The sequence below is a fragment of the Gambusia affinis genome, linkage group LG13 (genome assembly GCF_019740435.1).
Source record: "Gambusia affinis linkage group LG13, SWU_Gaff_1.0, whole genome shotgun sequence".
Taxonomy (NCBI): Eukaryota; Metazoa; Chordata; class Actinopteri; order Cyprinodontiformes; family Poeciliidae; genus Gambusia; species Gambusia affinis.
In genome coordinates, this window is record NC_057880.1 from 12,794,901 (window position 1) to 12,819,113 (window position 24,213).

At 36.7% G+C, this 24,213-nt stretch overlaps 1 protein-coding gene across 22 annotated transcripts in view; it reads right to left on the bottom strand.

The window, feature by feature from the left end:
- Window positions 1-24,213, bottom strand: part of kcnma1a (potassium large conductance calcium-activated channel, subfamily M, alpha member 1a) — a 152,126-nt gene that overhangs the window by 74,746 nt on the left and 53,167 nt on the right. For all 22 annotated transcript variants that reach the window (XM_044137382.1, XM_044137364.1, XM_044137372.1 and 19 more), the window contains exons 3-5: window positions 12,349-12,410; window positions 2,761-2,854; window positions 1,125-1,236 (exon numbers count right to left, since the gene is read on the bottom strand). In XM_044137382.1, coding sequence (XP_043993317.1) covers window positions 1,125-1,236; window positions 2,761-2,854; window positions 12,349-12,410 — 268 coding nt within the window. The remainder of the gene's footprint in view (window positions 1-1,124; window positions 1,237-2,760; window positions 2,855-12,348; window positions 12,411-24,213) is intronic.

Genomic DNA, 24,213 nt, shown 5'->3' on the forward strand with positions numbered 1-24,213 from the left:
ATTAAAACAAATATCGCCTTCTATTTTATTTACTTTATTCCACTGAATGAACAAACTCCTACATTTATTGTGCTGATTTGTGAGCTTTTAGTTGTAAATAAGTAAAAGGATATAAATAAAAACTTAACTATTATGAAGTGATTTTGTTGCAGGGTGTTGGAGATTTTCAGATATTTCTCACTTACAGTCTACTCCCATATTATTTGTGAACATATTTAGACTTTATGTAGCTGCAAACATGAAAGCAGACATGGAATAATCATTTTTAAGATTATTGTATATTAAACTTGTGAACTGATATGCAGTGCCAGCATGGTCCATTCATATAACACCATGACCAAAAACAACATCAAATGTTCAGGTAAAATGCACCCTGCAGATCAGACAATGTCAGTATTAGCAAACATTTAAATGTAGATGCTGCGATCATAAAAGAACCAAAAACAATCCCTGGATTAGAGCATCTTTGATTATCAGCCTTACAGTTTTTTTCAGCATCTTATCAGAAGTAGACACAAAGTGAACTCAAAAAAATAGCAGACTTGGAAAGAAACTCTTTTCTCTGCAGTATAATTTAGGTCACGGTTCTCTGAACACAGTGGGAAAAGTAGGTCGTTATGTAATGCAGGTTAGGGTGTTTTCCTGTCTGCTCATGCATGGGTGAGTGCAGCAGTGTATACTGGAATCACACATGCTTTTGCATTTTTTGTGTGGGTGTGAATGAAGCCATTAGAGGGCAGTTATTGACTGCTGTGAGGCATTACAGGTGCAACTCCTTAACAAAACTAGTAGATAATCTAAAACCACACACACAGAGAAACAAGAAAACCACAGCCCCATTCTTTCACTCCCATCAATCCATTCACTCTGCTGTGTCTGTGTTAGCTGAAACATCAGAGGAAACTAGCCCTGTCACTTCTAATGATGAGGGAAAGTTGACTGCAGCCTCAGGCAACAAGGCCTCAGAGACATGCCCCCACCAAAGGGGAGACAGACGGGAGGACCGGGAGGTTCAGGGAGAAACGTAGAGGTATGGAAAAAGAGGAGGGCATGCAAGGATAGAAAGAAAAATGGAATGGGGAAAGCATGATTTGCTAAATCTTACCATGTATATTTAAACTTACCAAGCCAGCTTCTGTTTAGGTATACAGAGACAAACACAGGAGGAACGGTGAAGAAGTCGACCACCGAATTGACCTCCAGCCAGAACCACAGCTTGTCATTGGCTGCTATAAACTGCCAGAAAAGAAAAGTGACAACAATGCTACTCAGCATAGCGACTAACCTACTTTGATTTAAACAGCAAACACAAAAAAAATCCCAGTTGTTTTTCAAACTTGTTTGTCTCTTCAGCAATGATGAAGAGCTATTTAGACGACAAAAGCTTCATCACATTTGCTGAATCATGCAAACCAATGGCAGTGTAAGCAGCTTATGCATTTATTTATCTAGTCATTCAGGACGTCAAGCTTGTTTTTGGAAAATTAGATGGCTGCTATGGTCATTACAATAATGCCAGTTTAAAATGTAGAGATACTTTATGTATAATCCAATGTGGATTTCCTATAAAACAGTGTTTTTAACACCAATTGCACATGATTTATTGAATTTAAATGTGTACAGACAAAAATATTTAGAACTCAGAATTATGTATTAATGAGGACAGTAACAAAACAATCTTTTTGAACGATGCTAAAGCTTTTGTGTTGAAGATTTTGTGCAGCATTAGTATTCCCTCTGAATTAGACATTAGTATAAAGTGTAGAGTGCCTTGAATTCAGTTATCTTACTTCTTGAACATCACTGTATGTCATTTATGTGATAGACCCCCACAAAAATAGCATGGTTTTCAAAATATTCAATTAAAACCCCCTCCATTCTCTCCAGCTTCCCCCATTTACTCTGATGGCCATAAATCACATCCAGAGCAATCACCTAACTAATAAACCCAGCTGTTCTGTGAAGGCCTCAGAGGTTCGTTAGGTAACAACCAGCATCATAGAGACTGAAGAAAACAGCACATGGTCAGTGATAATGTTGAGTTGTGTAATACAAAAATATCCCAAGCTCTGAACATCTCACAGCTCCCTTTCATTCCCATCACTCTGAAATGTAAATAATATAGAGCAGCTGCAACCTACCAAGGATTTGTGTTCTCCTGTGTTCTCCTGCACAGATTCAAATCAATCTGTGCAGAGTCATCAATTAAAACTCTGATGAACTGCAGAGATCCACAGCTAAGGTGGGGAATATTACTATTATAACCATTAGTAGTACACACCACAAATGTGGCCTTAGAGAACAAATCACCTATTGTTGAAAGGACGGCATAAGATGTACAGTTTTAAAGTTTTACCACAGCCCTGTAAGGGACACAGAAAAGGCAGGGAAGAATTTGAACTGGTCAAAGGACTTACAAGTCATATGTGTTGCTTTTACAATGAAATACAATAAAAGTTCAAACCTATGAACACAGTCCATGCATTCTGAATGAGTTTAAGCTATTTTTGAAACTAAAGGGCAAGGGTTTCTTTCTCTAGATGTTCAAAATTTATTTCCCAGACTCGCAGGTGTAATTGTGGCAAATTCTGTTTTTTATCTGAGGGGGGCTGGATACAAATGTACCAAACACTTTTCAGATTTTCATTTACGAAAAGAAAATCTGAGATGCACTAATAATTGTCTTGTGAGTGAAGAATGTGTGTGTGTGTGTGTATACTGTATGCAGGTCTACATATGCATGCATGTGTGTCAGCTTACCCGCAAGCCAAAGTACAGGAGGAAGAAGACGTTGAAGGCCATATCGATTTGTAGTGTAAAATCTTTGTAGAAGTTCTGGCAGGATTCTATAGGACTGAAACACAGAGGCAGAAAGAGAGAGAAAAAAACATTATGCTCAGGTCAAATGCTTATGAACTGATAACATATCTCTTCTACTGTACGCCCAAGTTGAGAGGAGCTTAAATAAAATGATGCTGACAATGTCAAATTATGATGCTCATCAAATGTGGATTAGGGAAAAAGTGTTACAGTCTTATAAGTTACTAAGCAACCTCTGGTAGGTCCAAGTAATTTTATCAAAATGCTGATTTTAAAATTTCATAATTCAATTCCAGATTTCTGCATAGCCAATACTTGTAATTGTTGCTTGTATTCGATCCAGTGAGTCAGACGAGGACTGAGTTACATGAAAGCCTCATTGCAGTGCCAATCACACACAGATGAAACAGCTGAAAAAGAACTGAAACTCCAAGCTGCTTTGATGCAACAGCATGGATGAATTATTTAGTGCCTGTCAAACCCAAATATTATAAAGGATATTTCCTCAGCTAAAGAGAATCTAGGAGTGAGCTTTTTAAAAAACAACAAAAAAAGGGGGGAAGCAGGAGATTAATTATTTGCAATCTGTTTGTTCTCTCCAAAAATGTGCCTTTGTAGAAACAGAGTGATGATTACCCATTAAGAAGTGAGTGTAAACACAAAACAAGTAATCAACTCACTCTATTGTTCCTTTGGGTTTGGGCTCATTGGATTTTGCTACAGAGTAATGGGGGAATTCTGCTCTTGCAAAAACAGCAATCTGCTTAATCCATAGACTCCTATGAAAATCCAGTCAGTATGTTCAAATCAATCTGTGCTGTTTTGTTTTGTTTTTTTTTGTTTTGTTTTTTGTGCTAACAAGACCAAGAGACAGAAACAGGTTCATACCATAATGTAATTTATAGAGGTAGAAGAAAGAAATTTCTTCATATTAAAATCACATTCAATCACAGGCTTTATTAAAGCAGCTGAGGTCTTTATGGAGAAGAATATCTCGTAAAGAGGACAAACAACCAAATAATTTATGATTGAGTGGCCTGACACAAGTGTACTAACTAGTATTTTTTTTATAAAAGCCAAAGGGAGGGAAAAAAAAACATACAATTCACATCTCACTATGCAGACATCCTAATCAAATCACTCAATACAGTACTGACAAAACATTGCACAAAAAGAAAAAATACAAAATTACAATAGCACCAGAGTTAATTTTAAGTTGAGATGAATTTTTCCTTCTAACCATCCATGCTCAGGTCACAGGGGCAACAGATTCAGGAGGGAGGCATCGACAGAACCAGAACCAAACATGGAGACGCAACATTACGTTTTTTTACACCACATACACACGGCACATATGTATAAATATATATACACACTCATACATACTTTCACGCATAAACACCCATATCTACACAAACACACAGATGGCGAATACTGAAGACACCATTTGGAGTGGTCACTGCTGTGCTCCCCCTCAGGCTAAGGTCTGGCCTGATTCTGAATAACTGCTAATCTTAAGTCATGTGACTCAAAGCACTCTTGGTAACATAAAAATAATGGCAGAAAGCAGAAGGGTCCCTAGGATTGAGGGAATTTGCTTTGCTTTATAACTCCGAGTACGCACATTCAATTTCAGTTATGTACATGTTGCATTGAGCATTATCACTGACGAAAGTACTTGGAAAAGTACACTGTGGTTTCCCTGTTATATTAAGATCTCAATGGGAAATGACAACCTCATCATTTCACCATGTGGGTGTTTTTCACTCCTTGTTATTTCAGAGCAGCTGAGTGTGTTTCAAACCACTGAAATTCATAACGTGAGCCAAGAATAAAAGAAAAAATAAGAATCGACCCAGTTTTTAATACAACTCCACACTCAGATGAGTATATACAGCTCCAGTCAGGAGTTATATTAACTCATAGGCATGAGTGTCACAATAATTTGGGGCTTTTAAGGATTCATTTGAACCTTTTTTTTCCACACATACAACTTCACTGATTTTGGAAAAAAGAAAATGGGTTCACAACTTTGGCTTTTTTGCTTATTTTCTTTTATTCATACTGGGTCAAAATGAATGAACAGGCTTAGGTAAATGCATACCATCATGAAGGCTAAACTACCAGAATATCTGGAATAAAGATCTTAAGGGCACAGCCAGGAAACAAAAAAATGAGCCATTATTTAATCTTTCAGCACAAAACATATGGTGAATGTATTCGACTGAGGTCTGAGAATGGTGGAGGAATTACAGATAAAGCACAAGGGGGAATAATCAATTGCCTTTACTTCTCTTTGTATGCTTGAGCATTATGAAAGGTTTCATGGGAAATGTAAGTGCTGTCCTATTGGAAGGGGGTGGGAGTATTGTACAATATTTTAATACATTTAATGAAACTGTTTGGGAGGTGTTGTTTTTTTATTATTATTTTTCAAATCCTTAGCTGCCAGCAACTTATTTTACGTACCTTGAGGAAATGCTGCAATCTGCGAGTCTGCCACTAGATGTCAGTAAATTTAATAACCTGCTTGTTTAAATGGGGCTGAGAAAACGGTTTGAGTAATACATAAAAATACACTTAAAATTCTATAAAAACAAACAAAAAGAATACTACCACTGAAAACAAGAAGTGGGTTGTATTTATGCAATAAATCAATCAACAAGGTTAAAGTAAATGTTCAGAAGTGATGTTTTTGACTTCCACTCTTCACTAGAAACATGATGCACGTTGCACACAAATCAGCTGCATGCAAAATGTAGCTTTATTTACTGGGCTTGAATTACGTCATACTAACCAGGTGTTTGTGTTACTGAATTCCTTCACGTGAATCCTTTTTCAAAGAGGGGACAGGTAAGACAAGACATGTTGCCAACGTGTGATTTCAATGTCACTTTACACTCTACAATCACAAGAGATCTCTGGCAACACATTGCCAGTGTTCTACAGAAAATAGATCCGCCACAGTTCTTATTACTCTTTAAGTGCTGGCACAGCCTGGGGTTACACCATTCTGTCTGACAGGAGGAGGACACCAGAGAAGAGAAAGAGCATGGGAAAGGAAGAGCACTTGAGGACAGATCTAAAACTGATTTAAAAAGGCTAAGCACATCCGTACTGACTAACGTCAATGGAAGAAGACGACAAACTTTGACAAACTTTTCAGACACCCATGTTGTTTTGTCTGGAGCATGGACATCTATTTTAGGATGCACAATTCTTCGCCGTCATTGTGTCCTACAATCAAGAACACCAGAAAACACAGCCAGAAAGGTAAAACCCATTATCCTCAAGGGCAACAGAAGGTGTTGACGATGACATTCCAAAAATAGCCCAAATCACCTCAGTCAGTCAGTGGGAGCCAGTCCTTCGTCAGCCCGGACATGACCTTGGATAGCTGCAGGAGCGACAGAAAGGCTGTCCCTCGAGCAAACAGTAACAACGCACTGCTGCCCACTTAACTAATGCTCACAACCATGGTACAACACACACCAAATAAGAATCATTGCTGTGCTGCACAAATGTCTTCCTGCTCTACTAATCTTCCGCACATTTTTAGGCACTGAATCAATTGTTGAATTTAATTCTTTCAAACTGGGAACATGCAGAAAAAGTACCTTATACAAATATGATTATATGTAGGATCGTATGTTTGTCTTTCCTGTGGTGTTCTGAGAAGAATGAGTCTTGTGCATGTAAGACACGCTGAAAAGAGGGGGAGGTGAAGCTGAAAGGAGACCAGATTTGCACCTAAATGATTGATTTAGGTCAAAGCACCATTACTAAACTAAGAAAAGTCTTCCAGGGACGCTAAAAATAGGTGACTCCGTTTTTATGTGAACTGAAATGGCTCGCATCCCACTACAGACATTTTCCCTACAGAGTCATTTAAAGCACTCTGTGAATGAAAATGGCACATCACCAAAACAAACACAAGCATTATGCAGTGTGGCTAAAAACAAAACAAAAAATGATTAGCAAACACAGCAACTAAACCTTTGAGCAGCAAAAATTACAATGCAGATTGCTAAACATGGACACCCCGTGCATACATTGTCCTGTTCTCTTTTTAGTCTGACGTCAGGTAATTTTATCAAAGCAAAAAATTACTTCAACCAAAGCAGTTGAATCTGTTAGTAGCACAGATGTTTCTCTGTAAATTAATATATCATTGAATTTGATTCTATTAAAAAGTGAAACTCGTATAAATCCACCACACACAAAGGAGGATATTTTATTTAAGTAATTATTTCAGTTAATTGTGTAGTTATGACTTGCAGTTTCTCACTCAGAATAGGTAAATAATTTGTGTCAAACTGTAAAGAAATTATCCAAATCAAATCATTTACAGCTTGATTGTTGTGATAAAATTCAAAAATCTTCTCTTGATTAGCAAACACACCATACTGAAGGCACTTTTTAAAGTAGGAAATTAAAGTGAAACTGTAAAATTTAATTATAGATCAAATTAAATACAATTAAAACATTTTATACTTTTTCTTTTAAATTTTCTAGGGCTAGCAGAGAAGGCCCTGCTGGCCCTGACAGCCCACTACTGTTTGAAGCGTCCTATGCACAAAAGTTGTATTTGCACTTGTTTCCATCTGATGCTTCCTTTCAAGACATGATACGCAAGTTCTTACAGCGTGTTTTAAGTCCATGATCAATCCTAGTCATACACTAGAAGGTCTATGCTGAAACAAATGTTTAAATACCAAAGTCTTACTGAGCAGGTCAAAAACATTTGTGAACATTTAGATTTTTTTATTAATATTTAGCACGCTGGTTTGGGCAAATGACAAAAGTTTGTCTTTTTTTTTTGGTAGGTTCAGTACCAACCACTTTAGAAATGCTGCAATTTGAAAATAATCTAACCAAAATTTTTGTAACACCAGATGATAGAAAGATTTTATAAGATTAAAAAAACTTTGCACCAATAGGCAAACAATTATAGCTATGTAATTAATTTGTCTCTTGTTTTGTTCTTTTGCACACAATGATTATCACCAGTCTTCTAGTCTGGTGGGGTGCTGCTGTCCATGGTACTGAGTAGTCAGTTTAACACTTTTATAAGTTAAATAAGTACAATAGTCTATCAATTAAACCATGTGGCTTATTATGCATTAATTAAGATAACTTAAAATTATATAACTTAAACTTAAAATTATTTTCTATAGCATATTAAAGGTGGCCAGTGTAGAGGTGACGCGGGTTTTGGTGAAATTTATCAAACAACAAAAAAAAGAAGAAAAGCCAATGACGCGTTGATTAAGACCTGATTATATAATTTTACATAGATTTCAATATGTATTATTCACTGTACATGGTGCACTGTTATGCAGGAACTGCAGAGTAGATGCAGCAAGACACCGTTATTGGGTAAAGCATATCTAGACTGTGGACATCCAAAATGAGTCATGCTATTTTAAACTCAGAGTAAAAAGAAACTCACCATTGCTGATCAGATACAGCTAAATGATTGTCTTTGCTTCTTCCACTGAATTGAATCAACTGTAAAGCATCTACTGTCACCAAAATCTCAATCAATCAATATTTCTGTGCTTTATGGATCATCATTAATCCCCCCAAAAATTATAAGACAAAGGAATCTGAATAAGCAATTTGTTTGAGTTTTCTTGCAAGGGATTGACAGTAACAGAACAAATGACATCACCTGTAGTTCAATGAAGTCTTCTATGAAAACATTTGGTAAAACCTCTTTTTCTTTGAGAGAGGTTCCAAAATAATAAGTGAATGCTGTGATTTTTCACAATAAATGTTTTATTATCTGTTAATATGTTGCTGACATCCAATTAGTAGATAAGACATGAAGCTAAAGTGAGAAAATACCCTTCAGTTAATAAACTGCTGGCATTCAGAAACTATACCTTATTTAATTAGTCATCAATTTTAGCAAAACCTTCCCCCTTGTATGTTTTATAAACTCCTGTCATTTTTTTAAAGACTAAAATATCACCCTTCCTACATCTAAATCCTATGAGCACCCAAGATGGAAAGGTCCTACTCAGGGCTACCATTTGACGTCAGAAAGTCTACAGACCATGTCTTGCTCCTCTGCAATATTTCTCACCTTACTCCATTAATTAGTCATTAAGTGCTGTTTCTTTTTTCAGAGCTGTCATTGATCTGATACTACTGGTAGAGTTACAGCTACAAGATGCTGCCTTTAACGTATCTTGAATGCATTTTTTTTTTTTTTATTACACAACTTCTCCTGCCATTTAACGTGACTGTGCAGGAGTGTTAACACACACACACACACACGTGAGTGTGTGTCCACAGTGAGATCGAGAGGGGAGAGAAATAGAAACTGAATTGGAGCAGGAACAAGGGCATCCCTTTAGGAGCAGCCTGCAGAGACTTTGTCCTACATTCCTCTTTGTTTCATGGGAGCACAGAGGAGGAAAAAAGAAGGGATGGAGGATAAAAGATGAGCCAAGGTATTAAAGCAGATTCAGATGTGGGTGGGTAAGGACGCACGATTCTCCCATTGAAAACGCTGTGAAAATAGAATCGGTTTGGCAAGCCGAGTGTACTGCAGAGGAATAGAACAGGCAGTGTACTGTGATAAGCAACCACATTGTGAAAACAAACAGTATAAAACTCATTTATATTAATATGGCATCTTGAAAGTTAACAATCCCTTCATTTAAAGTTTGTTGATGTGATCTGGCAGAAGGGTTTCATGTATTTTTCTGCAACCAGGATAGCACCCTGCAGAAAGGTGGTAACAGCAGGGAGAGTGGTTGTGCTATACTCAAGTAGAAATACAAAATACATATTTATGTTTAAATATATAGAAGCCCCTCCCATGGCTCCAGGCTGCAAAGATATGAGCCAATGCCACTTATTTTCCCCAAATTTATCTTTCTTCAGCACTCAACCACTCCCTCTCATTAGTGTTGCCTTTTTTCCAGACAATTTCAGAATGATTTGCACTTAATCCAATGGCTAAAATAGCAGATTGGTTGTTGGTAGACAAACCATTGGAGGCTGCACAGTCCAGGAGAGTGTCCGCCTTTGGTATTTGGGAGAGTAATTGCTTCCATTAAAAGAGCGACCTATAAATCTGTGCCTATTGATTGCTCAGTCATTAACATTTCATAGCAAAGGAGGCTGAGTGGGGAGAAAGTCATCTGTGAAGCAGTTCACCTTGTGAGTATGAGTAATACTGAAAGAAATTGTGTGAAACATAATTTTCTTATTTGTAACCAACCAACCTTTCATTAAAATGGTCAACATGACACACATTGGACTGTTTAACAGGTGGAAATAAAAATGTTTTCTGTACACATGTAGTCAATTATATGTGACGGAAACAAGCGCATAACACAAGCTTTGGCGTGTTAGTGATGTTTAAAACCTCCAGGGTGGGATGAGACTCTAGTTTCCAACACAGAAGCATGTGCACATCCCAGTGACAAGCTTGACCTAATCACTATGATGAGGGGCCTTGTCTCAATGGGAGCACAAGAGATTAGGGAAGTGCCTCTGGGTAGCCCAATCATAAATAAATACAATCTAGAACCAAAGAGAAACATTACAGACAGAAATCAAAGCTTAATGTTAACAATCATCACTTTCTGTATGTTTGCTATATGTGGTATATTATTTTTTCAATCATCCAACTTTGTTGTATTTTTGTGTTTCTTAGGTAGAATTGCCGACCTGGCTGAACAGTCCACCACTGCTCTGTCTGTGGTTTAATTAGTGGATCAGTGTAACCATGTCACCAATCATTTAAGATTAATGTTTATGATTTAGATGGAAAAGATTCAGCTCAAACCATTTTTAAATCATTGTTTGGTTATTGGAAAGTAAATTGAAAGACTTTCCCAAGCTGGAACACTGGAAAGAAATATCACAGACAAATGACAACGTAGAGCCACAGCAGAGTATATAAAGCCAGGATTCAGAGGTTTTTATCCCAAGGTACAAAGGATGAATACATTCAGGGTAAAAATAATTTGCCACTGGTGCAAAGAGATAAGACTGAACAAGCTGGATTGTACTTTAGATTTATTTCAGCATATTTTAAACAGTATCTTCACGTGCCTTTGACTAACTTTCCTCCAGGACATAATTTCACAGCTAAAAGACTCCCAAGTCTTTTAGTGAAAACACGCCACAAAAATGTGCATATGACTTTTATTGCAAAATCCTGCACGTCATCTAAGATGGAAATAAATTTGATGACAAAAAAACAAGCAATTTTATGGACCTACTTTATAATTTGATAATGTCATGATAATTAATAAGAAAAAACTTTAAAAACTACAGATGATGCATTAAACACCTAAAGTTTCCCTTAGTAAATGCAATACAGCCAATTCCAAAGTACAAACAGCTATATTCTTTAGATACCTTCATTAAAAGCAAACCTGTTGCTCTCTATCTGAGGAAAAAGTGAGCCAGATCTCAATGGCTTATCGTGATGTTTTGTTGTAAATCTCAGAGTTACAGTTTTATTTTATTTTGTTGCAGCTCAAAATTATTATACATAATTTAAAAACACTTTTTAAAAAAATTTAATTATGTGACTTAGCAGTAGAATTTTATTTGACTGACCATAACAGTAGTAGTGCTTAATTGTGAAAATGAGACATCACATTCAAACAACTTTTTACAGATTTAAGTGTCAGAAAGGTGTGGGAGGCATCTATATTTACTTATATGTTTTCATGGTAATTGTGCCTATTCTTTTCTGCATTGTATCTCAAGCTCCATGTGTCATTACCTTCTAACAGTGACAATATTTACTCTACATTTTTATCTATCCAATAAAATCTTAAAAGAACATATTGATATTTGAGGTTGCAATGTCACAAGTGCAAAAAAGTATGAATATTTTTGCAAAGCTTATGCATATTCATAGCACTAGCACGGCATGACAGCAGAGTCTGTGTTTCCTCGGTCTTTCAGTCAGTCTACTCAAGTGGCTTCAATGGCAGCAATTACAGTCACACTGCACACATTCTCTCACCACCTATTAAAAGGAGTTAGAATGAACAAAATGATTTAAGTGTCTCTTCATAGCTGCTGTATTCTGACTTTTTACAATGTGGTACACACTGCAGAGGTGACAGACAGACAACGACAGCGAAAATCCTAAAATTCAAGCTATCCCTCTAAAAGCTAGAACATAAGTCAATATGTTGAAAAACTAGCGGCAAAGGGTATGGGAGAGACGCCAGGACTGCAATCTGTGTCTGGGCGAGCGCCAGCAAGGGATTCACATAAACTGACAACATCCAGAGTCCTGTGCACACACACGGAGCTGCCTTTGCAACATACACACCGAGTATCCCTGCTGCCATGGAAACTGATAGGCCTCCCATTGACAAAACCTCAAACGCATATGGGTTTATGATAGCATGCATCCTTTCAGTGGTGAAAATATCTCCATTAAATCTTCAGTACACATAAATCTATTTATAAATCATAGTATGTCAGTTCACTAGGTAAGAATATAGAATGAGTAGTGACTTGACTCTTAAAGATACTTACTCTGAGGAGTCTATAAAGTATATTCCGAGGGCTCCAATGCTGAGAGCAAAGACTAACACCACCTGAGGAAAGAAGGACAAAAAGGAAAGATTACTTGATGTACTCAGTGGCATTAATCTTCTAAATATGCTGATTAATGAGGGGGTCAGTAAAACAGGAGTTGTGTTCAGCAGCATTGAACATAATCCACAACAGTAGTTACAGCCTCTGTAATTAAATAGTGCATTTCCTCCTGCTTTACCTCCTGTCAGCTGTAGGACCCTAGACATTTCATAGAGCATACACTGAATAATTAATGCCCCCCTATATGTCATCAAATACAGTCTATTCAACTCAGTCAATCCAGCACATTAAGAAAGAACAAAAAAGAAAAGAAAAGGAACACAGCTGTCAGAACAAGTGACAGAAGGTCAGTGCTTAATTCATAGTGTTTGAGGATGGTTGACAAGTATGGAACAGCATCCATAACATCCTACATTGAGTAAATACTTGGATTGTGAACATTTTAACTAGGCAGGAAAGTTGCGCATGTGCGGATGTACCTCTATTACTAATGAGTTTGAGTAAGAAGCAGGGGTACGAGAAAGTATTCACATATTATTATGTTCCAAACTTAAAACCCAATCTATACAAAAGCAGCCTCTAATGCCATCATACGCAAGGACTGTGCAGCAATCCCCTCCAGCAGAGCCATCTTGCCAAAATGAGATTTCACATCCCCATCATCATTGCAACCATAACAATCATCATCTTCGCAACAGCTGAGCAGTGGAGCGATACATAATGGTTCCTCCCCAGCGGTCCTTCCTCCCATTCAGCCATCTCACAAAAGAAGTCCACTGTCCCCTTTGATTGGGCCGTCCATTATTGATGATGAGAGCTTGATTACTTTCATGTGGCACTCCTTTGTATCCATTCAATGCATTGCAGCCGATATATAAAACACCAACAATCTTACTAAATGTTTTATGGTTTGCCACTGGGGCTGAGGATAGTAGCAATAAAACCTTTTGAACCAAAGACATCAATGATGGTCTACACAAAAAGGCATTGTAAAGGCTCAAACAGGACACTGTTATAATAATAGCAGCCATATTTCAAAAGAGAAAGTCAGAAAGGTGTACATAGACTAGAGGGCATGGTATAATTCAAATACTATAAAAAAAGAAATGCCAAAGTCAAGTTGAATTAACACAAACTGAACATGATTAATGAGTTCTGTATGTTCAGGAGAGCCAGAGAAAATGAACATGTTGCAAAAAATTACAAATCCTACAGTGGATTCTCTATTGTCTTGTATTGTTAGTTTCTGACACTCTGCTAACTACCGATGGTGCCAGGGCCACGGTGACAGTTTAAGTACTCAACAATTGGATGCACTTCATCATCTAGTTCTTTATTTAAAATAGACTAACCAAACTATGACTAGATAATTCCCATTGAACAGAAATTCAATTGCAGCTTAAATCACAGTAAACTCTTTCTGTAAAAAATGAAAAAAATACCTTCTATTGAGTTGGATGTATTTTTACACCCTTACATAAAACATAAATTTTATGAAAGGAAATTGTGCTCTTAGTGTGGCAGTAATTGAGGAATAAAATGTGAAACAGCTTTCAAATTTAACAGAACCTGTTTAAACAGTAAAATCAAACCATCAATTCTCTAGACGTCCAACAATAGATTTATTTTGTCTTTAATATCTAAAACCATACTTTTAAGAATAACACACAAATTGACAACACATTCTGGAGCACTTAAGAGAAAATTAACATTTCCTTGAAGATAAACTTCTACTCCAGCAGCGGAAGCAAAATAAGGGTAAGAATAGACGGCTGGAAATGGGCTGGAAATGGGCCAAGAATGGGACGGTTGTTGAAAAGCTGAGCAGATAACAGTGAACACCCAGAGATGAGCTGAAGAGATAAGAAACACCGTGATCTTAAACTGACCCAGTTATTCAGCTGTTAATAGCCCATCCACCACCTTCCACCTCCTTTTCCTTCTCTCTCTGAAAGGGTTAGAATAAAATGTTTCAGAAAATCAAAACCCAGCATGTGTTGAAGTGTACTTGCTACCACTGTAATCACTGCTATTACTTTAAGGTTTATGAATTATAAGCGTAGAGGTTGAGAATGAGTAATACTTGTTACCAACTGAAATCATGTCAGCAGTACAGCATGTGACAGATGTGATGTCTGTGTTTCCTCTTAAATAGCTGTGTAGGTTTTCATCGGCGTATCCCTTTCTATATTTAAAGCGCTAAGCTATATCTGTCAGATGTTTTCCAAGGTGCACTTTAGCAGGCAGTAGTGGAAGAGTGCAAATATAAACCGGGCTGCGACAAACGTGTGTACAAATGTGTGTGTGTGTGTCTTCACTTTAATGTGCGTGGGTCTCAGGTTCCAGGTACTGCAAGCCTGCTAAAGACGGCGCCTCTCACATGACACCGTCAGAATTGTAAACACATAATAATTTACCCACCTAAACACACGACACTCTGTGTTTATTTGACAGTCAAAAGAACTTTATAAGCACACAGTGGCTCGCATGTGGAAGTGCCTTAAAAGTGAGCCAAAGTCTTACACTCGACTTCCTTCTGCGACAGGGATCATGTCTGATAGCAAAGAGCGCCGGCCCTGTGACAAGAGAGCCACAGAGTCTCAGAGACAGGTGATGCAGGCCGACAACTTACAGGATAATCACTTCACATAGGGGTCAACCACCAAGGTCAACACACCACCGAGGAAAAATTACTTGTCCTCTTCAAATTTCTGTTTGAGGCAGATTGGGGATATGGAGTGTGTGTTTGTACAGTTAAATGACATTCATAGAAAAGCATCTTTTTAGGATTAGTGGGTAAAAATTACAGAAAAAGGTTTCAAAAACTTGAAATCCTGTTTCAGATGTTTTAAATTAAACATGGAAGACTTCCCTGAACCGCCTCACACCTTTCAACTGCAAATGAATTTAATTTCCCTCATGGTAGAAATGTGAACATGAAGTCATTTTGCACTTCTTGGAAATTCTGATCACTTGTTGGACTTTGAACCATGTTGTACTTTCTTACCTATGAGGCATGCACCTCAAAATCCTGAAGACACTGTTATATAGATCAATTTGTAATAGAGTACAGCTTTTATTAATCTCTAAATTAGTAAATTATCTATTAACGTGTAGCAGCAGAAATAATTTATATGTCAAAGCTCTGCAGTATTTTTTTTTACTTTAATGATCAAATATTGTTTTCATAACGCAAGTGTTTAACATACATAAAATATTTTAATACCAGAAGAGATAGTTCGCATGTGCTAAATATGTTTAATCTTTTAGTGGTTATTGGTTATAAAAATACAGTAAGTATGCAAAAGGGAGTTTGGCACCAAAGCTTTGAGAAAGGATCACAAAAATGTAGGATTTAAAAATGTTAATTAGTTAACTCAAATATGAAGTTTCCAGTCTTCATATATTTGAAGACTGGAAACTGCAGCTCTGGTTGAGTTATATAGTGTCAGACTAGAATACAGAGTGTGTATTTTTGACAGACTGCCAGATCAAATATACTTCCATGTAGCTGCTTATCATGCCCCTGACATTTGTGCCAAAGAAAAAGGGGGAGATAACAATGTGAGCTGCAGTATGGATGCATGTGTGCCATTAAAGTGTTATGCAGGCTTCATTAGTTGACATGTCCCTGAGAGGCCTAGACTCTCAACTAATGCACTGACATGTTATTGGGTTTTCTTGTATGTTCAGTTCCTTATTTATGCAGTGAACCAAAGACAGATAATGCTGGAGTGCAAATTATAAAGGCAAACCCTTGGAGTGCATGCAGATTTGTGCACTGCAGTAAAAAATGTGTGGTGTGAGCTCAGATAATTGCATCTCTTCTCTTCCACTGTCATGTAAATTGGGAGTAAAATCTATAAAAACTATGAATGAATATTTATGCACTGCAGCCCTTCTCATTTGTTTAAAACCTGCTTTGAAGTTTGATGCATGACAGGCTGAAAGTTTGCAGATAAAAACCATAAATAAGCAGAAATAGTAAAACAGCTCAGATAGATTTTTGCCTGGCTACAGACCTCTGAAGTCTATTCTGGCTAGAGCATCAGACATGCTTTTAAAAGCAAGCAATATTTTTCTTTGGGAAGGTGGCACCAGGCAAGGCTGAATTAATGAGCAAGATTGTGCTGGTAGCAGAATTTTATTTGTTTTTTCTGTAATTTCCTAACCTGCTTCCAACGAGTCTTGTTCATGTAATCTCAGAAATTATGTGAAAGAAATTGGATGGAAAAAAGTAACCGAAGATCTGACAATTTTCTCAAAATCTTTCTATGTATTTTATATAAGATGTGAACTGTTTTGTGCAAATGCATATGTAGTTATAAATTAAAGACCGATATTTTATTAGGTAAAAATGTTTTATAGTATTTAAAAAAAAAAACAACTTGAATGACTAAGACAAAATATATTGTTCGTCTTAAGTCCAAAGTAACTTTATTTATTTATTTATATAAATTTTTTTGCTAGTGACTGGTTAAAAATCATTACAGTTTCATCAAACAGCCAGTGGTCTTTTTAAATATTAATACATTCTGGGTATTTATACTTTCAGTCAAATCTCTCCTGTATTTCTGACCTGAGGCTCAATACGAGTTTGAAAACAGAATGCATCCCTGTGTGTGCCGATGTGACAAATAAAACAAATCCTTTGCTCTCACTAACAAAGCAGCCTGCCAATAAGATCGTTTTTATGCTGCGTGTTTACAGCTGGTGAAGTTGGTGTAAATAAGAAAGGAGTATCTGTCTAGGAACATTATTTAGATGAATATAGTCTTTAGAGACATAGCAGTAAACGGTTTAGTACGATAAGCAATTCTTTATTATCACATAAATAATTCCCACTACACCACAAAAATCATTTCAGTTTTTCTCAGTCTATTAATACAGCAAAAGGTCATAGTAAAAAGCACATTTATGGCTCAAATAAATGTAATTATACTGAAAGTCAGCTGTGTAAAAAATGTACCTAATGCATGGAATACATTGTATTGAGTGTTTCAGGGAATCTCTCATCCTAATAAAGCATGAGCTGATGGCAAACAAGAAGCCTCCCGGTGAATGATTTATGCACTGCACTAATTTAAGAATGCGTTCTACACATAATAATGATTATGACATGATTTTATTACCTTTTAAAAATGGTGGCATGAGGACTTGTTGACAGCAAAGGGATGAATTAGATAATAATAAAATTAATGGGTTAAAAATAAAACATTTGTGGTTGAATGTTATATTTATGTTCATTTGAGCCTGCTGGTTTCATAAAAGCGAGTGAAAGAATGTGACGGTTATGCGAACATTGTGAAAGTCATAAAAGATAAGTGGGATGATAAAATTACTTGGTAATTATCTGAGCATTAAAGGAGAATTTTAAAGATCTGTAAATGCCTTACTAATAGAGGACTTTGCTGTGTTGAATCAATTCAAATCTGAAAAAAATCTCAGTATTTATGGCATGCGGATATAATTTTATAAACAGCTTTTTTTCCAAAGCAGAATTGATTCAGTGGTTTGACGGGTTAAAACAACACAAAAGTAAAAAGAAAAGAAACAACACATATTATTAACTTAATTTTTTCCCCTTTTGCCTTCATTAAAAACACCACTAGGCTACAGAATCGCATCAGTCTTTCCCACATCGAATATAAAGATGCAAAGGCTCAATTCTAATCACACCCAAGCACCATAGACATTCACCAAAAATGAAATGTGAAGTTTATCATTTTGGTGAGAACCAAGCATATTTGGGTGTTCATATTAAGAAATCAGTTCGATCAACTAACTTGTTCTCTTTACAATCAGTATAGCACATATGCACTACTGCACTAACCAAAAAACTCATCAGGGTGGAAGAGTTCATGGCAGGAAAAGGCTAAGGTGATTATTTTTTTAGAATTATAGAATTTAAAACAGAAAAGACAGAAAAATAAATATCTACAGAAATATGTCACCTTTTCATTGGTTCACTCTGCATCTTCTATTTCATGCTTTTGTGGTTTAAGTCAATAGGTGCCTTTTCTAGCCTGCCATAGAAAAGCCAATAGTTTGAAAATGCGAACAAGCAAAATATCTGCAGGAGATTCAGGAAATCCAAATAAGATCAAATTTACAGAAACGTTTCTGATTAATAATTTTTTGCCTACAGCCTTATGTTTTTTAGTTTGCTGGATTTGAAAACATGTTTTGGAAATCTTAGTAATAATGTGTGGTTCTAAATTCTCCCAAAAATACACACCGAATCAGCTATTTAAATTTACTTAGCTGTTTGTGATGCAAATGGCATTTTAAAAATACATCAGCTAAATTAAAAAAAAAAAATGTTTTTTGTCTTTGGCATAAATCAGCTAAATAGTGACTAATCTCTAAACACATAGAGGATTATTTCCTCTACTCCAAATATAGATAATGAATGACAATGTGATTCAAACTGCTGTTGCAAAGTCCAAGCAAAACAAAAAGAAAATCAGAGATGGGAAATCACCTTGTTGCATCTCAAAATCAGATTTTAGATACTGCAACACAAAATTCACAAAACAACTGCATTTGATGTGTTACTACATTTCAAGGCAGTGCAGAGAAGTAGAAAGTTCTCTACCAAGTGATCACAATTCTGAAAAGTCAACTTCACACTGCTAATAACCAACCTCTGAACAAACCCTCTAATCACAGAAAAGACACCTTTGTCAAACATTTATTAATACATTGAAAAATATTACCTTATTTTGAGAAACTCATAATATTCTTGTTTCATTTCTAATAACATCCAAATATGGACTTCATTTGAGTAGGCTCTACACCAAGGTGGGATAAGATGTTGCATACTAATGCAATTTTTTTTTTTTCTTGTCAAGGTTGCCAGCAAATGGTGAAGGCAAAAATGAAAGATGAAAATAAAATTAAATATAGAAGCTCAATACAAAAAAAAAATAAAATAAAATATATATATACACACTCTCTTGCACTGAAATGTCTTCCTCAACTTTTATTCTGGTCACGGCGTGAACTTGAAGTTCTAGATCTCCTGATACATTTCATCCATCAGCTGCTTTTCATTTCAGTAGCTGCTATATGTGCAAGTTTTTTTCTATGAAAACTGAGTTTTTATATCTGATTTCTCAGGTGAGCGTGGAGGAGAAGGAAGAAACTGAAGGCCTTATGTAACATAGAGAGAAGCCGCATCACGCCTCTTATCACATCTTCTGCCCGACTTAGTCCCCGAACTCCTTTTGTGTTACCATCCAAGGTCGTACAGACATCATCTCTGGAGATGAAACCCTGCGAAAAAAAGGTCTGCTGGAAGGACATGAACCTGTCCTTCATGAGGCAGCTTTCGTCATTCATCTATAAAAAGCATACTTTGTAAAAAAAAAAAAAAAGAAAAGAAAAGAAAAAAAGATTTTCAAGCCATCTGAAAATGTTGTAGCAAAGGTGAAATATAAAACTAAATAGCAATCAAAGAAAGCATTCGGCTCGTGATAGAAGACTACACACAAAGACAAGATGGAATGAGATTAGATTATTATAAATAAATTGACTCATGTATATATGGGGTATTTTGCTCAACATCTTTAACAATAGTCAAAACGCAAAAAACGCAAAGAAAATGCTCTCTTTGTATCTTCATAAACAGAATGTTTTAAATCTCAACTTGTCTTAAAGAAACTAATCTGTGTAGAATCAAACTAGTTCAGGTTTGATTTGCTAAATTGGTTTAGATTTTGAACTAGATATGATTAGAAACAGTGTGAACTTGGCATGGGTCAGCATTCCGCATCAAGACTTTATGAAGTTAAGCGGTCCTGCATGCTAAAATTTTAAGTTATCTTCAGGTTTTAAGTGGTTTTTAAATTAAGTGCTGGAAAAAGTGCCAAGATGACCAGTTTTGTCACCAGCTATTTGCAAATAGCTATAGGACAATAAAGTAACAGACCACTGCCCTTCCTTCAGCTGTTTATGTGAACTTCTGATCAGCTGGCTGAAAGAAAGTTAATGCACTTGTTATATTCCTGGTTCCACAAATTATTATGTGGAAACTAACAGAATCATTTTGGGGGTGTTGTCTTTTTTTCCATCCATTTTTTTTAAATAAAAGGTTATATTATTATATGTATAATTATAATCTGTAAAATAGCCATTTAGTTTCACGTCAAAGCAGATTTTAGGTTTAACGTTGTCCACAGTTGTCATATTCTCTGGAATGATACATCGTTTTTTATTTGTCTGTCACTTTTTAAATTTTTCTTCTTTCACATAAACATTTTCAACATTGCACAATGTTCTCCAGTGCTTTTGCAACAATGTTGTCAACCAGTCCAATGAAAGCTCCTTTATCACCAACTCAAGAAGGACAACTGAAGAACTACTTCCTTTCTTTCTTCACACTAGGATTAACTCAGATTGATGTCCAACTACAAGCACATACTTCCTTATCCATGAAACATAATAATAGCCTGCACTTCACCAGATATTACATGCCAACAGCCAGTGAGCAGCACTCCGTGAGCCTTCGCACCTCAATAAATATTGTCTCATGTAAATATAGGGTTTACCTCTGACCCCATGAGCTCCCGCTCCTGTTGTTTATTTTGACATTTTTAAGATCCTAAAATCTCTCTCAGAATGTATTATATATCTAAAAATTAGTAAACGTTTTAAATCTTTTTGAAAACAAAACCTGTTCATGTAATGAATTTCATGTGTTTTTTTTTTTTTTTATCTGTGACCTCACAGATGGAAGATTTCCAGTCAAAACTGAAAATTTGCATTTGTTTCTGCGTAGAGTTTGCACCGTCTTTTTGGGTTGTCTTTCCCCCAGGTGCACTGGTTTTCTCCCACAGTTCAAAACCCTCATGTTGGAGTAACTGGTAATTCCAAATGTAAGGTAGGCGTGAAAGTGTGTGTGCACGGCCGTTTGTCTCACTTGTGTTGGCCCTAGCAATCTGTTCCGAAAGAACCAATGTCTGTTCGACAACTGGGAAAGCCCCCAGGCAGCATTTAACAGGAGTAGGTATTAGTCCAAAAACCTTACTATGCAGGAAAAATAAGCTTTTTTAATATCTAATCAAATTAATGCTTGGGAATTGTCTTCTTTTCTTGTTGCCTTACCCAGATCTGTCATATTGTATTTTACTCATAAAAAAGGATTTCTCTGTATTATTAAAGATTGTTAGTCAACACGAAATTAAACACTATTCATCCCTGAACTATGCTTGTTTCCAAAATAAATAATTCGGTTTTTACATCACATTGGGGGGAAAGCATTTACTTTTTAGTCCAAATCAAAAAGCACAATAATGTTTGTGTCAACAAGATTTGTTTAATAAATGGAAACATCTGAAAAATTATGAGGGCCTCCAAACAGATTCTTACAGTTTTCTTCTGGTCACTCTTCCAGCAAGGGGAGATTTGATTAGAGTATGATTTATAGTTTTATGCTAACACATTCTCTCCCATGAGCAGCAGACATCTGCAACTCTTTTGAAGTTAACATTGGGCTCTTGGTTGCTTCTCTGATTTAAGCTGAGCTCTTAGTAGGTTTGTAGCTGTGACATGCAATTTCATAAAAGGTGATCTGTGAAAAGTAAAAATAAAAATTGGATGTTGCTTTTATAACCTAACCTTGCTAAAACCTATCTACATTTTTGTCCCCAATCTACCTGCTTGCTGTTCCTTCTCTGATGTTACGCAACAAACCTCCATGCAATTCACAAAACAGATATATATATATATATACACACACACACACACACACGCACACGCACACACCAAATAAGATTAGTGGGGAAAAAAGCTTCAAAGTTTCAGAGGAACTGTCTCTATACTTGATCAGCTACCTCGGGGTGTTAAAAGCAGTTGCAACAACCCTACCTGGTCTGGATCTGGATTATAGATCTGCAACAGATCTGGGCTGGATGTGGTCCACAGGTGCAATAAAAATACTGCATTTGGCCTAGACGTGGCAGAGTTTTTATTTGATTTTCTGCCTTATTTTGCCCAGACTCCAACTGAATCAGAGCCAAAACAATTTTTGCAGATGTCAGGAAGGCTCAAGATCCCAGTCTGGTGCGGAGATGGCTCATGTATGTAAACCTCCTCTGACTCTTGTGCAGAGCTGGTAACTTGTAAATGCATTTGGCCCAGATATGAATACTGTCCAAGACCACCCCATCCCTCTGGCCATCAACACGGTTTGCTCAGCCCAGCCGGAGGAGTGCAGGACCGGGCAGGGAAGGCCCAGATCTGCATTCCAGTGGCGCGGTGCAGGTTTGCATGACAGGTCATGCGCAGGGTGCAGCGGAGCAAATGAAAAAGCATACAATGGACAAGATCTATCAAAGCTTTATATTATGCTGCTCGAGTACATTTCACAAAAAAATTATTTAGTGCAACATATCGTAATCGTGTTCTAAAAACAACAGTTCTGAAACCCACCCCATGAAAAACTGAAAAGTATTCCTGCAGAAATGAATGCAAGTCCTGCCGTTGTTTTCTTTTCATCAGTATCTTACTGGTGGAGGTTGTCATGTCCAAAGAAACCACTGTACACCTGTTGGCTTCAAGATGCATTTTTATGTTCCCTTGCTTTCTTTCAGCTGCTAAAGAATCCATCCTCAGATTTTACTCTTCAGAAGGCTCATGGCAGTGTTCCAAAGTGCAAAAAATTGTTGATTTTAAATAACCTTTCAAACTTGCACCTTATTGGCTGAGACCAATAACACAAGCATTTGATATCAAAGACATCAATGTGATAAACTCACTCACAGAAACTCACTCACAGTATGTTTTATTTTTTTTTTTCTGTCTTTGGTCTGAAGACTTGTTCCTGGTTTTACTGTGGAAAGTCACATATTTACTCACCACACTATGAATATTTGTATTTGTAAACAATTATGCAAAACCTTGTGTCAGTCTATCATATAAAATCCCAGTACAACACATAGATGTTCGTGGCTGTAGTGAGTGTAGTACATTTTATGAATACTTTTGCATGTGAGAGCATGAGAATTCCATGCAATTAATGAGTACCAACTTTAGGAATTAAAACCTAAAGAAAAAACAACATAGTATCATACTGCAACATCCTTTCTTTCACCCCTGATCACAAATCTCCTCACACAAATCAAAATTCCATGTTGCTGCACTCTAGAAAATGGCTCCCTTTAACCTTTGAGGCCCATATCAGACAAATGCCCACATACTGTTGCACAGATGGCAATTGACAGAGGAGAAGGTGAAAAGGGGTCGTTATGAAGGAAAGCCTTCTGGATCTGACAGGATGACAGCTCCTAAAATGAGCACCTGTCTATGGGAGATGAACAGAAGATCTGTGGGGATCTGTTCTATACACATAGGACAACCTGTCTGAAAAATCATCTCTAAAAGCTTCTCTACGGCATCTTTGATTCTGAAAAGGAAATATTTTTTGCCACTTGTGCAAAATGAAATTGCAACGCTCACGCATAATGCATGTGAAATGCATAGATACCAGTGGAAGGTAGGCCATCAGCATCACCTTTGAAGGGCGGTCTTTTGAAACATGACCTTCAGGGAGGGGAGGCAGGGAAGAGTGGAAATTAAAAAATGAAAATGAGGTTGGCAGACAATGGAAGGATGAGGTAATATTGGATAGAGCACCTCACCTCCAATGAGACATGGGGAGCATTAAGAGGTGGTGGGAACGTGGCAGGGCAAAAAAAGAGACTGGAGAGGAAGAACTTGAAAAGATGGAGAATATTACAGCATGTCCTCGAAGGCACAGCAAGAAATTAAAAGGCACAGCATGTTCACGTCTGCACAATG